Here is a 15,708-nt window from a genome sequence, read left to right on the forward strand (position 1 = left end):
ACTATGTAACTTTTAGCCCTACAGGTTGTCTCATTGAAACTACAACTCGTGCTATCCGACGCGAGTTGTAGTTCCAATGAGACAACCTGTAGGCCTAAAAGTTACATAGTGTTGCTTTAAGAGATTTTCCTGAAAGAATCACAGACAGTATCAAATATCTACAGTATATGTAGTACCCTTCAGCCCCAACCGACACTGACTCAAGTGATATCATTCCTTCTGGAGCCACAAAAGCCTTTGTTTCACATACAGTAAACACCTGAAAACACACATTTCTCCTTTAAAATGAATGCTAACATGCTCTATTCATGTTAGCATGGCAACAGTATGTACCTTACTAGTCCACATAGCATTCTGGGATGGGAGAAAAAGTGCTCTGGTTTATTGGCATTTCTTTAAACCAATCACAATCGTCATGGGCGGTGCTAAGCTCTGCAGGAGCCGCTGTAAAATAGTCGTGGAGAGAAAACGTCTAGCTAGCTGTCTCAATTTACCATGCAGAGATCTGAGGAGCAGTTAACCATAGTCCTCATAAATCCACCTGAGTTTAGAATTCCAAAACAAAGAAAGCGGAAGGAAATGGACATCGGCAAAAATACATGCATCCAGCGGAATTTCCTGCGATATTGCCTACCGGAGCAATTCTGGAAGTGGAAGGTCAAGGATGTGCTATATGTACCATAACATAATATTAGCAAAATAAAATGCTTGAAGTTGCATGTCAGCATGTTAAGTTCCCATAGTTTAACTTAGTAGTAACTTAAAGATGAATGTGTGAAGCCCTGCTGTTTATAGTTGCCTAGCTAAACAATGGTTAAAATGAATTCAGCTGTGATCGTGTGTAAGCCTTAGCACTACTGAAAGATCAGCCAAGTCGGACAATTTATGAGATGTCTTAAAATTGCCATTATAGTTGATAAACCATAACAATATGGTCTTTCCTCTCCAAGTTGTATTCTCTGGTGTGTAACAGACATCACAGCCTTACTGGGCTGCTGGTATGGGTTTGTTCCATCTGTAAATGTAGGCTGAATATTGGAGCAGGTGCGTTAGCTCGAGGTAACTGATCGGCACTAGAGTTGTTTCTTGTTTACCCTATAAGCAGGACTGTCTTTATCTTAGCTGTCTGTGGTCAAGGACAGCACAGAGGCAGATGGCTTCGGCCAACAAGCCTTTTGTTGAGCACAGACTCTTCAGCAAAAGATGAAAAAAAAGGAAAAGACAAACAAGTGAGAGAACAAGACAGCCAGACTTGGGTGTTTATTGAAAAAGCAGGTCCTTGTAGCTTCTCTCACCTGAGGACGCAAGCTCAACCCTGCAGTCTCAGAGATCTTTCATCCGGCAAACAGCAACTCTGCAGAGACTTTTACCGCTCACTGCACTGAGTCATACTTCAAAGCCTTGTGTGGTGTGTGCGAGGGGGCATTTATGTGTGTCTGTTGTCCCAGTTAGACACAGTGGGACTTGGAAGAAAAGGTGTTACTTTCCTTACTTTAATAAAGCAAGAGGTGAAAGGGAAGACGAATGTGGGAATCTGCAACATGTAGATAATTTGTTAGAAGCACATAGTGCCACATTTTGGGAAATACACTGATTTGCTTTCTAGCGGAGTTAGATGTGAAGATCAACACCACTCTCATGTATGACCGTTAAATATACAGCTACAGCCGGCTAGCTTAGTTCTTTCCATGGTAGGGCTACAACTAATGATTATTTTCATCATTGATTAATCTACCAATTATTTGAAACTCTAATGGAAATCACAAAATTTTGAATTATATTTATGCTACAAAGTTAGTTTTTTATTTATTTGTACTATATTGTACGCTAATGTGCATAATAGCAAACATGCAACAGATGGGATTTTTGTTTCCTCAATTTTATTTAGTTTTTATATTTTATAAAGACATTGGTTTTCGCATGCTTATCTAAACAGGGACTAATACTATATTAGATAAATTGGTCTCTGTTTATAATAATAAGCATAACAACCATGACATAGCTACCCGCACTGCCGTACTTAAACAAAATTAATCAATTATCCTCTCACGGCCAATGGGAGACAGACATAGTATTTCTGTCTGCAGGCAGATGGGAGCAAAAACCAACACACAAATGCACTCCAGGCTCACTTGGGTAATATTTTATTTACTCATTAATCTTCAAAACTATTTTTCATAATAAATTTCCACTTTATGTTCATCAAAGAACCGTAACAATAAAAATAAAAGTAAATACTGTAGAAAAATTGTACATATAGAAAATAAACATGGTTAATGAACACCTAGATGTAGAATCCCATTGGTTGAGACACCTCCTTTGTTTCAGATGGCAACAGAACAGAGATAGAGGGGAAAGAAAGCGATAGACACGGAGGAACTGGGAGGGCAGAGTGGGAAACTTACAAAACAAGGGGAAAATGAGAAGGGAGGAAAAGGAGGTCAAGGCCATTGAGGATGGAAAGAATAAGGGAATATGTTAAGTTAATTTTAACATTTTACTTTCAAATCTCACACAGTCGTTTTCATGTCCGTTCTTGCCCTGGTCATTTTGCATGCATCCGACTGGTTCATTATGTTGCTTGGAAGATCAGGAGGGGCTTGTTCATGTCATGGCACTGTTTGGACTACTGTTTGTAGTGATATATCATGGAGCTACAATTCTTGAGCTGTTGAAGGCTCAGACACTGCAAAAGTCCATAAACAGATAATTATACGGTAGCACATCGGAAACCCATCTATCTGCCCTGTATTGTTCATGTCATGAATATTAATAAACATTCAACCAATAGCATGAAGACAAAAGGACGCAAAGAGAAAGAGAGAAAGGGAGAGCAATGAAATCAAAGCAACTCAGGTTTTCATAGAGTCAATGGCATCATGAACTGGACTTTTCTATCTATTAGCAACACATGGTAACATTTACTTTGTTCTGTTTTTGATTCTTTTCCTCAGCTGTTTTTTTGCTAAAAAAAAAGGTGGTTGGTTAGAGCAGGTATAGTGGGAGTGGCCTATAAGACATCAGGCTAAAAAACAGGACGTGGCCTGTGGTGGCCGCACACATCCAAGCGTTGCACTGGAGTTACATTGCAACCCGCAACAACCCCCTCCCTCCTCCCACAAACAAACCTACCACCTCTGGACTTAGTGGGACACGCAACCACTTCACAGCACAGCTCAGAGACTCAGGCATGCAGCACACTCGAGATGGTCACACTTTGTCAATAAGGATTTGAACTGAGAGTCGATTCAGAGATTAAATCATGGTTGAATCCCACAGACTGAAAACCATTTGAAGTGTGTATTTAGAAATACTTCAAGCCAAGGTGGTAAGTTTATGATGGTGGTGCATCACGGTGTAACCTCTGGAATTTCAATGCGGTATAAATCACACGGAGTAAGATAATTCACGTGCAATAAGACCCCCCCCTCCCTTCCCCAAAAAGTCTATACTGCCCAAATGTTCTTCATGTTCATCATTATCATTGCCATAACAATTATCATAATGGTCATTGTCATTTTCACCATTGTCTTCTTTTATAGTCTTCAGTGTCAGTTATGAAGATATGGTCGGTCTTTAGCTTTGCAGGTATGTGTATGTCTGCAGGTATAGATTGTTTATATTTTCTGTGTGTGCATGTGTGCTGTATGTATGTGTGTGATGACACCGCAGTCATGCATGACTGGTGTCCGTAGGTAGCATCTGAAGTCTCAAGTATCCTGTCCAGGAAAAATCTCTCCGTTTTCCGCTGATTCCACCTTTGTGATTTAGAGAGTGCCATAAAACAGCAGCACCACAGCCCATCCATTATATTCACGGCACCAGCCCTGCCTCTGCCTATTAACTCGTAATTTACCGTCTCTATTGCTACACCCTGATTCCCTGTCATGTTGCTTGGGGCTAGACTTGGACTGTCAGTGTGCTTGTTTCTTCAGCATCCTCAGTGCTTCATCAAGTCCCGTCTGCTAACAGGGAGGAAGGCCAAGAAGCTTGGGAGAGACACTTAGTGCTTGTCTTGGTGCTTTTACATCATCTTTGTTCTGGTGCTCTGCCCTTTCGCTCAACACACTCAGTCTGCCATGTGCTTCACTTAAAAGTCTTCCTTGACCTCTCCAAGTCCAACAGGAGAGGTCCTACTGTGGCAGGGGAGTGACTGGTCTTTTTTTTCTGGCTGGCCCCAAAATGGTTCTTAACTGGGAGTTGAACTGGTGCTTTTTTATATCATTTGGAATGGTTTTTATGTTCTTAAAACAAGCCTCTTTCAGAGGCTTTTCTCATTGGTAAATACTGTACAATAAGGGTCCATGCCCTTGGGCCAGTCTGTATGTGTGTGTGTGTGTGTGTGTGTGTGTGTGTGTGTGTGTGTATGTTTGTGCTTAAATGTATGTGTGCCTGAATATGTATATGTTTGTGCCTGCCAGCATGTGTGCAGATGTGATTATTGGAGAGTAAACATTAACATCAGCATGTCTATGTCGGTGTGTATGTGTGCTTTTTTTTTGTTTGTTGAGAATATATCTTTATGTACATATACCGTTATATATAAAGGTGTATGCGTATATGTCTGTGTGTCGGACGTCTTCCGCCTCAGACGTAGTACTCCTTGTCTTTGTTCTTCTTGTTCTTGGAGATTTTGGCGATCCCCAGCGGCTTGTCCTTGGCGCTGCCGTTGGGCTGTGTAGCTGAGTTGCTGATGTAGTTGCGGCTCTCATCCACGTGGTAGGAGCCCTCGTCGCGGTTGCGGTACTTGTACATGGCGTAGAGGAGGATGAGAATGCAGAGGGCTGCAGCCGCCACGATGCCCACCACCATACCTGTAGTGCTGCTGCTCTCCCGAACCACCTCAGATGGACCTGGGAACACCTTAACCTCTGGCAGGGGAGGGCGGGCTGTATAAGAAGGGAAGAGGGGAGGAGGGGAGAGAGAGACGGGAGGAATGTGATGTTACATTACAGTTAATTGCACACACTATTAATTTGTATTACACGTCAAGGTGTTGGGTGGAGGGCCGGAGCAAGAAGATACAATGCATCATCATGATGAATTATTTGACATGCATTTTGCATAATGCTACATGATGGCAAGGGAAATCTGCAGCTTAGAGCCAAAGCTGTTTGCATATTATCACATAATGTGTAAACAGATTGCATTACACTGTGTTGAGAGGAGGGCCAGAGCACAGGTGCACATTATATCAGTTTTATTACATACATTTGACACTTTATGACATGCACATGCAGTGAGGGCTGCAGTGCCGTGATATACAGTGTGGAGGGGAAAAGAAGGAAAGGAAAGATAAAGGGAAAAAAGAAAAGAAACTGCTAAAAAAAGAAAGGATGGATAAAATGAGATAAGGAAAGGTGAGGGTATAGGGTGAAAGCAAAGTAAGGGATGGAGATGAATACAGGGGGAGTGGATGGAGAGTGTTAGGTAATGCCCGGAGGCAAAACCTAAGTGGAAATGAAAAATTTATCGCGGCGAGCGACCAAGCGGCAGGAAAGAGCTGAGCGGCAGTGAATGTGGAGGGAAAAAAAAGTGGCAGTGTGATTTTGATTTTGTGTGTCTATTTGTGTGGATAATCTCACCTGAACTGGGGTCACAGGGGTCAATGTCTTCATCATCGCTGGGACACTCAGCTGACGCCACCAGCAGGTCGTCTGCCGACTACGGAGAGAGGATCCAGAAAAAAAGTAAGAATATTAACACACCTACATACAAACAAACCCTTTATCCACTTACAGCCTGTGCTCCACACCCCTTTGGTTTATTTTCTACATGTGTGAGCACACAGCACCAATCCATCGCCCACCCGTTATCCAGTTTGCCACAAACACTTTTGCCTGTTACGGCCCCCAGCAATGGCAGGTGGCCAAAACTTGAGTACCAAGGAGGGAAGAAGAAAGGAGGAGGGAGGAAAGAAACATAGAATTCTGTTTAAAACCACAAGGGGACAGTCAGTTATCATCTCCTACTCTCTTGACCCTCCCTCTCTTTTCTCTCCTATGGCCTTTCTATTTTCCGCACCTCCCTGCTTCCCTTTGTTCTGCTTTCTCCATCTGATTTGGCTTAAATGTTGGAGAATGCACAGTGTGAAGCCAAAGAGAGGAATAAAACCACATTTCCCCCCAGTTTTCATTATTCAATATTCCAACTAAGCACTTAACGGTTCATTTAAATCTCCTTTATTTAACACCTCTCCATAAACACCATGTCAATAACCCACTTACACTGAACCTCTAACCTATATCAACCAAGTAATATCTCAACAACCGCTCATTCTCCGTGCCTCGCTCCCTCTCTATTGAAAAGGCGCCCTTTTTACTCTCCATCCTTGCTCCTGCTGTTGCCATGGCAACTCTAAGTTCAGGCTGTTAAAAATGATGGGGAATAAAAAAAGGAGTGTGCACCCTCAGTGGGGACCTGTGCATTGATTTGCCATTCCAGCCAGAGTATGAGGAGAGGGGGGAAGAGTTAAAGATACATGGATGAATAAAAGGAATTTTAGGGGAATTGGGAAAAAAGAAAGAGAAAAGAAGATGTATATATGAGCAGAAAGACTTCAAAGTGCTGTGGTCTTTACTTAGCACCGTGCTAATGTGCTTCGCATATTCATGAATTACTGTTATACATCGCCTGCCTTGACACTTCGGTATGAGAAATGTGAATGTGTGTGTGTGTGTGTGTGTGTGTGTGTGTTTTAACCACACTGGGCGCTCAGTGCCAGCATTAAATTAAAATTGGATTGTGATGCATTGCAGTAGATCTTAGTAACCCACAGAATAAAGGAGAGAGCAGCAGAGCTCTTGAGGCAGATTACAACTAGACACCAGAACAGAATCTGAACCAAAGTAGTAAGTGGTCGATTATCTCTTACCTAAAACATACAGGCAGTATTTCAAACCAAAATTCATTACGCTTTTTCTCTGTCTTTGGTTTCTCTATTTCCTTGCCTCCTTGTCTTTGTAAGAACATATATTACATAAGGTTAGAGAAGCAACCACTGAGTTTATTCATCTGAAAAAGCATGCACTGGCTTTGTATGGTGTGGTCTTGGTCCTGACAAGTCTACTGTGGTTTAGTTTGGCCTGAAACATATATTAGGTTATTGATGCTTGACTCTGTCTCTTTCCTCCACTGCCTTTCCAATCAGTTCTGCCCACTGGGCTGTCAAATGCTGCTAGGGTGAGCTTAGCCTCTGGAATCTAGCCAGTCAATAAACCTCTGTGCCTTTGCCAGGATCCAAATAGCACAAGAACCAATCAGCCAGTAGGAAACACATCACCCCTGTCTGTCACTAATCAATGTCAAGCCACCATGCTTGATTATTGATCCAAAGACACCTATGTGCCCTCCACAGAAACCTGTTTTGAATCCTGATTTCAGCTAAAAACAAAAGCAGTCAAGTACATTTAACAAAGGCCCCTCCTCTGATCTGTGACATTCCCCCATCAGCTGACCACCCTATTCAACCGGCAAGGTGTCGATTGGACTATTGATCCACCTATCACATGGGAGACAATGAACACAAGGAAAACTAGAGACATGCCAAACACAACTTATCACATCAATAAACCACCGAAGTTTCTAGAAGATGTGCTAAAGGGATATGTCCAAGAAACCTCCGCCCCTCCATTTCACCCTCCTTCTGTCCCTCCCTCTTTGTCCCCATCTTTTCATCGTTTATCAATACAGCATGCTGACATAATGATGGACAACAATAGATGGGGAAAAAAGAGACACAGGAGGGAAGAGATAGGAAGTGAGAGAGCATGAAGAGAAGGATACCTGCATGCTGAAAGAGCAAAATCTCTACCTGAGCAGCCGAACAGTGCCAGCGACCGTCCATGCCTCCCTGACTGCCTAGTTCACACATTGTAGCTGCACTCTGTCCTTACACACTCTTGCAGAAGATTCAACAGCTTGGCTGCTACTTTCACAACTGGAAATCAAACACACATGTACATACACAAGCTCTATAATAACCAAACACGCTCCATTGCTCTATTTCTATTTAGACACATCTACACAGGCACACAAGCGTACAACAAATCAGGCTGAAGTTGGCAGACTGATGGAGAGATCCTGGCGAGAGAGGAGAGAAGCTAGCTCCACTACTGCAGATGGTGAGATAGACTCATACACCGCCTGCATTAACAGCCTATCACTGGAGCGAGAGATGGAGGGAGGGAGGGAGAGAGGAGAGAAGGGGGGAGGGGGAGTGACGGGTAAATATGAAAAGCTATGGAGGGAGAGAGAGCAAAGGAGAGTAAAAGAGAAAAGTGAGTGAGGGAGGGAGAAAGTATCTCCAGAAGATGGATAGAGAGCAGAAGAAAAGCAGGAGGGAGAAAAAGATGGAGAGAGAGCAAAGAAGAAAAGACAGGGAGGGAGGATGTGAGCGAATGAGAGATAGATGTTCAGAGGGCTTGTGGAAGTGTCTGGGTCAGCTGATTCTTGGTAGCCAATCGGGCGCCGCTCTGAGCCTCAGGTTTCTTCTATCGGTCTTCCCATCAAACACAGGTACACACATACACATGAACACACACAAACACACACAGACAGACACCAAACATCCAAACCAGAACTCAAGCTCTGTGACTCAGAGCAGCCTCGAGCATAAACACTCTCACACACTCTCACACAATCTCTCCCTCTCTTCTCCTCGCTGGTTCTCAGCTGTCATGCATTATTAATCCTTTTACTTTTCAACATAAAAAAAAGAAAAATTAACCAACAAACTGTGGACTTCAGAAGGAGGCTCTTAACACATTCTCACTGCACAAAGTACTGGCAAGCGTGAACGACAAGAGTGAACCCATGGGGCGACTTAGGCAGATCCACTTCAAAACACACCCAAGCATGTGTGTGTGTCAAATCGATAAATTGCTGTGACCCGAAGCACCTTTGGAAGACATCTCTTACTGCCCCTTCTCTGATGCAATGTGCTGCAATTCAAGCCTATTGTTCTCAATCCACCTGAGTGTTGTGTGTGTGTGTATGTGTGTGTGTGTGTGTGTGTGTGTGTTTGTGTGTGTGCATTCTGTGTTCACTCTGGTTAAGGCCAGGTTTGTTGCCAGGCAACACTAGGCAGCCTCAATGTAGAAGCTGTAGATTCTTTTTAAAGAAGACCAACACACACAAACACAGTTTGGGGGCCAGCAGGAGTGATTTGACTTTACACAAACAAGCAAACACACACAGTACATCATATTGAGCATATAGGGGGTCTGACCTAGTTCTCATACAGTGATATTGAGGCCAGTGCACAACTCTGCATCCCAGTTTTAGCACTAACATCAGCATATCACAAGAGCAGGAATAGTTTGTTTAAAACACATAAACAGGAAGAGATCGAGAGGTGAAGTGTGACAACAAGCCCCTGTGACAACGCTGTCACTCTGCAGCGCTATCCATCCAGCTCTCATATCCATTATTGATGCCTGAGGCTTAGCTTCCAGCTCTCTGTGTTCTATTATTTATGTCTGAAACAGCTGGCAGTTTATACACAGAGGAGCTATTCTCTATGGGAGTCTGGATGGGAGAGAGAAAGCAAGCAGCGGGTAGTGGGGCTCACTATCTCCATGGCAACTTGTATCATTCAGAAGAAAAAAAATCTTTTTCAGTGCGGCAGGCTCAGTTTTATAACACAGAAGAAGAACTGCAGTACACACAGACGCCCACAAAGAGCCTGACAACATCACACTAGTGATCTGAACAATAGAGCAGAATAGTCTGTGGTGTACCCGCTGATAATGTATCTTCTGTCATTAGCACTGACTCCGCAGTTACATCCACTATAAATATGCCTCAAACAACAGTTATGTGTGTTCTGTTGTAGAGTCCCATTTGCATTAGTTTACTAGACGCATATTATGGAAAAGCTATTACAGCCTCCATTAACACAAACATTTGCCCCCCTGTAATTTAGAGGGTAGGGACCACTTAGTTGAGAACTTGCCATCTAATCCACTCATGTGAATGTGCTGCAGCAGAAAAATTAAATGTGTACGTGAGCCTTTAATTGATGAAATGTTTTTGGCTCCCTTCTGTTTTGCATGCAACTTTTGATAAAGATGATATTACAGAGCAAATCAAATACTATTACTCATTCACCATAATGAAAAAAAGGAACGGCAACAGAGAAAGGTTGAATTCATTTTACAGCAGTTTTTTCTTATTATGTTTGATTGTTTGGTTGTGTCTTGCATATCACTACATTAATAAGTAGATTAGTGATTCATTTGGTTAATCTGATTTTGATCAGCCTATATGATATCTAAATATTGAGCATTCATATTTATCCACCTTGCGCTTAGATCCTGAACTACTTCTCTTTTGGATTTCTTTCTTTCCATAAGTCTGATTTGTGTTTTTAATGTCTTCTTAACGTTATGTAAAAGACTTTGAACTTTATGTACAAAATGTGCTATATAAGTAAACTCACCTTGCCTTGAGTGGAGTTTAAAACCATCCCACTCCTCCTGAGATATCTTCCTATCCTCTAGTCCTTGATAAGTGGGTTTGCTAATCCCCTTACTGAGTTCGAAAAGAAACTTATCAAAGCAAATTAACACTTTTTAATTACAGATTGTCACACCAAAGGATGATAGCAGTGGGGTGATAGGACAAATATGTACAAGACATCTGAGGAATTACATCCAAGTACATCTTTATATAACCACATACAGCAGGGTTTAGTGAGTTTCATACACAAGTTGTGAAAAATGTGATTGTGCTCTGACCTGCTGTGTGGCCCCCTGTTTCCTGTTGGTGGCCGTGGTGGTTGTGATGTCACTTGTGGAGGGGGCGGAGTCAGAGCGGTTGCCTCCCGCTGCAGCACTGGACTGCGGGGTGATGGAGGAGGACGGCATGTCGCCGACCAGTCGTGCGCTTCCTTCCACTCTGATGTGGGGGTGCCCCTCAGCGGCCATGTTGAGGATGCGGAGGCCATTGTAGTAGAGTCCAGACAGCTGGCCCTGGAACATACCTTCACGCTCACCTCCACCAACACGCACCGTTGTCTGGCTGTTGAAGATGGTCAGTTGGCGACCTACACGGACACAGACGCACACATGCACGCGCACACACACACACACACACACACACACACACACACACACACACACACACACACACACACACACACACACACACACACACACACACACACACACACACACACACCCACCAAACACACAGAGGCACACCAGGAAGGAAGGTGGACAGACACACGCAAATACAGTCACACACACATACATACCAGTGGTCACATACGTGCATACATACACACACAAGAGTGTTTGAGTATTACACAATCCACCACCCCCAAGCCATGGTGAGAAGATGGGATAGATTAAGCATGGCAGAGCAAATCGAAGCCGTGGAGAACCGTAGAGAGGGCTCAGACTGTGAGAGATAGGAGTGGGAACAGAAAACAGAGAAGAAGAAGAGGAAGAGGAGAGAAGGGGGAGGAAAGAGACGGAGAAGTCGAGGAGGAGGAGGATGAAGAGACAAAGAACAGAAGGAGGAGGAAGAGGCAGCAGATGAGAGGAGTCAGAGGGTCCTGAGAAGACGGGGCTGACAGATGGTTGCTATGGTGATGGCTGTGCGGCACGGCATTGTATTTGAAGGAGCAACAGACAGGCAGACAGAGAGACAGAGATCTGGAGAACTGTTGTAACAGCCCCATGAAGCATGCACAGGTTATAAGCTCTAGCACTGCTCACTGTTAAAGGGACTAGAGGCTAATTTAAGGAGCTCTGCTGAAGTTTAGGAGGAAAACTTTTAAATTTTTTCAAACAAGCATTGCTCTATTAGTCATCTCAAATTTACATAATTCTTCCATGTCACAATACTTTGCATGTACTTTAATTTGATTACAAAATTGTTTTTCAATATATAATCTTTAATAAATGCTTTATTGTTTACAATTTGATAATAAACACAATTATTTACCAGTCTTAATAAAGCATCTTTTATCAGTACTCGTTATCTATATTTTCTGATTTAGTCACATTTAAATCTCTCCATCGTCCCTTTAACCTGATATTATCAGATACACACTAACAAGATATGTTCACAGGCACTACAGTTTACACAGTATTACACACTACAGCTGCCCAACTTTTAAATACTTAGTTATGGATTTATTTTTAGATGTTAGTTGATGGTGCACAATATAGTATATTCAACTGTCTTCAAATTGTATTTTTTAAGCTCAAAGTTTTAAGGAATTTTAATCAGGGTTTTTACCTTTGTCGAGTAGCCAATCGTCAACTACTCGACCGAGCCGATAGGGGATTCGCTGTCTGGCGATGGCCAGGCGCTCGTTATCAATGTTGCCTTTAATTTAAAGATGAAAACACAGTAGTAATTACGCACATCCAAACGTGGTACAGGAGCTGGATACAAAAAGAACAGCAATGAAAAGAAAGTAATGGTCTGCTCATTGTTAGCATGTCACTGCGTTAAGGTAAGCTTGATGTGCTAAGAGAAGAGGAGCTGAATTCACTATGTTCCAGTGAGCGGACTCTTACTCTCTGTTCATTGGGTTTAATTTAAAGAGACATTTCAGGGGTTAACATCTGCAAGAGCACAGGGAAATAATGTTACAGCTGCCACATACTGTCTATATGACTGCCTGAGTTTAGAGTTACATACAGGAAGAACCCTCACACACACCCTCACAACAACTAGCATTTAGCATTTTAACTATCAGCTACCTATAGCCTGGACCTCATTGTGTTAAAGACTTCTACCTAAGATTACCACTTTAAATATAAAAACCAACAAATATAAAAACAAAAACTATGTTCAACAAAATACACTTTTTTCTTTTTCTTATTTTTAACTTTCTAGTTAAACATTTAACTCAAAAGATGACATGTTTTTAAATTATTGTTTGTCCAAAAATGCACCAACTGTTATTATTTTCTTTTATGGTGAGAAAAACAACCGACACCTGAATTGAATATTTTCATAAATTACCTTTAACACTATTTAACAGGCCTAACATGACATAGCTGGCTAATATACAAGCTATTGTAATAACTATCTCTTTTTATGGTTTAAAAAGTCATGTTTCATATCAGATCACACATATTTCATTTCAAACACAATAACATAAAACAAAGTTGCAATTATTTTTCTCAGTAACCTCATTGTTTAAATATATAAACATTGATAGGAACACTGATTCACCAATCAGGAGCTGGGTTGATTTGGACTAAGGTGTAGTTAGCTCTGTCCCAGGACAGGCAGTGCTGTGGTGGGTCGGAGGGTTGGGCTTATGTGGGCGGGGCAGGGCCTACCTGAGGGATAGCGCTCTATGACTGGCAGGTCGTCCAGTTGGAGGGTTGCATTGCCTCCGCTGCGGGTGAACCGAATTATGTGGTACTTTCCATCGTTGACAAACTTGGAGCTCTCCTCGATGTTGATGTCATCAGTGCCAACATTAAACACTACTCTAATGTTGCCTTTGTCCTGAGGAGGTGGATGAGAGACATGGAAATGCTTCATGAGGAATGTAATTGTTTTAAAAATAGGCAAGGATATCATTTCTTTTTTTAGTTTTTATGTCCTTTGTTATTTAATGCCTAACAATGTGAGTTGTTTCAATTCAATTTGTGTCTGTCTTTTTGTGTTATAGGGAAACTCCACCGTTTTCAACATCAAAATCTGTTCACAGGTGTTGCGGAGTACTACTGCATACGGGAAAAAAAGTTATATAAAGCCCCAGATGGAGCTTCAAGAAATCTGATAAATTGCCCCAAGTGATGTCAAATGAGTCAGCGTCGATCGGGGCTGAAGACTACAAGTTTGAAAATGAAAACAATCTCAAAAAGAAGATAATAGGTCTGTCCAAACATCCACACTTGCGGTCTGTGCAGGTTCTGCCATGAGTGTGTGGTGTTTGGGTGTGAATAATAATATTCAGATTGAATTCAGCATGTCATAAACTTATGTCTGCTTCACGTTTGCATGCATTACCGCCACCAACTACTGTACTGGTGTTACACGGGAGACTGTGGTGAATTGTGGGATACCGCTCACTCGATGCAGTATTAGCATGACTGTCTATTCAGGGTTCTGGCTGTTGGCATTTTGCAGACGTGGGACACTTGTCTACTACCTGATGGCACGTGAATGGGCACAACCCCCTAAATGCAAGTGTGGCTACTGGGACAGACCCAATAGGTCTCATGAAACTCTGTGGTTAAAGAAACAAATGAAGCATATCTAGTCGGTATATGCTTTGGTTAAATTAATAATTGGAAGAGCAATATGTAAAATAACTGTACTTACTATCTGCAGCTGAAGGTAATCTCCCAGACCAGATGCGCTGTCCACCCGGAGCAGAATGGCGTGTTTCTGTTGGGTGCTGAACCCGAGGGCAAGCCGGTCTGCCCTGGTGCTGGGACGTTCATTAGGGGGCCACGTGTAAACCACCAAACCTCCATCACGGCCAAATATATAAGTGGTCCCAGCTGGCCCACACAGATAAAAAAATTAATTGCAAGCATGTCTATATGCCATAAACAGTGTTATCTATCATCAGAGGTTCCATACTGCAGAGAGCACCTTGGCCTATTTCTGCTAAATGTTTAATACACAAGGGGCATATTGGAAAATAATAATAAAAGCTCTAAAATGTCACAGTTGACTGGCCTTCCACATGTGCTTGTTTCTCCAACATGCTGAAAAAAAAATCTGTATTTCCCAAACTATTCAACATTACTGCAGGAGTCTGACTGCAATAACTGATAAATAACAGAAAACAATTGTTGGACTAGCTGCAGGATGCCTAAATAATCATCAAGTATCTAACTTGTAAGGCTGCAGAGGATAATTTGTTGAAAATTTAAAGAGGACATTATTAAAGAGAGTCAGAATAACCAAACTAGACATTGAGCTGGTGGTATTTTAGTGCCACTTCAGAATCAACAGTTGACAGCGCCCTCACCTGGTGGCTCTGATCAAATGCAAACAAAAATGCTTTGATTCAGTGTTTGAAACCAAATCAGTGGCAGCCGTAATTCTATTTTTTGTTTATGTATCTCTGTTGTTGTTGTTGTTGTTATTACCGAGGTTGAGCCATTGTGACACATCTGTTATAGCAAGAACTTAACTCTTGTCTCTGACTCGTGGTGGAACCTTACAATGAGCATGTGAACTGTGAATAAATGGATTGCCAAATCTAAAGTTACACAGCGCACTGGACATTGGTTTATTTTTAACCCAGGAAACGTATTCGAAACAGTGGCATATTGTGCCTATATTAGCCTATATTAGTTTTGTTGAAAGTTACAACAGATATGACTACATTATTTTGACCATGTGTGAAACTATGAATATTGTGTGAAAATGTGTGCGTGTGTGTGTGTGTGTGTGTGTGTGTGTGTGTCTTTGTGTGGATGACTGTGTATTTGGCCTTCTGCATGACTCTTCTGCAAATATGAGCTACTGTATGAGCGCTGTTCTTGTGGGCACTATAAATTAGAATCCTGCCAGTGCCACTGCCATGAATCATCAAAGCATCACTTTTAAACCTGCAGTTAAACACCAGGGTGTGCTTTCTACATTTTAGAGACAATTAGGGTTAGGATTAATGTTTGACAGAGAGTGCAGGACAAAGGAAATTACACACATAGCATAAACAACTGCACAATTAAACCTGATGCTCTATGATCTACATACTCAAACTGATATCTA

At 42.1% G+C, this 15,708-nt stretch overlaps 1 protein-coding gene across 26 annotated transcripts in view; it reads right to left on the reverse strand.

Moving 5' to 3' along the window:
- Positions 1 to 2,128: 2,128 nt before the first annotated feature.
- Positions 2,129 to 15,708, reverse strand: part of nrxn1a (neurexin 1a) — a 62,295-nt gene continuing 48,715 nt past the window's right edge. For 18 of the 26 annotated variants that reach the window (XM_039787992.1, XM_039787990.1, XM_039787985.1 and 15 more), the window contains 6 exons: positions 14,302 to 14,483; positions 13,308 to 13,479; positions 12,250 to 12,339; positions 10,740 to 11,047; positions 5,586 to 5,664; positions 2,129 to 4,889 (listed from right to left, as the gene is read on the reverse strand). In XM_039787992.1, coding sequence (XP_039643926.1) covers positions 4,588 to 4,889; positions 5,586 to 5,664; positions 10,740 to 11,047; positions 12,250 to 12,339; positions 13,308 to 13,479; positions 14,302 to 14,483 — 1,133 coding nt within the window. In that variant the 3' untranslated portion in view covers positions 2,129 to 4,587. The remainder of the gene's footprint in view (positions 4,890 to 5,585; positions 5,665 to 10,739; positions 11,048 to 12,249; positions 12,340 to 13,307; positions 13,480 to 14,301; positions 14,484 to 15,708) is intronic. The other 8 variants (XM_039787998.1, XM_039788010.1, XM_039788002.1 and 5 more) reach the window with 1 other exon arrangement.

This window comes from Perca fluviatilis, chromosome 21 (genome assembly GCF_010015445.1).
Source record: "Perca fluviatilis chromosome 21, GENO_Pfluv_1.0, whole genome shotgun sequence".
In the NCBI taxonomy this organism is placed as follows: Eukaryota; Metazoa; Chordata; class Actinopteri; order Perciformes; family Percidae; genus Perca; species Perca fluviatilis.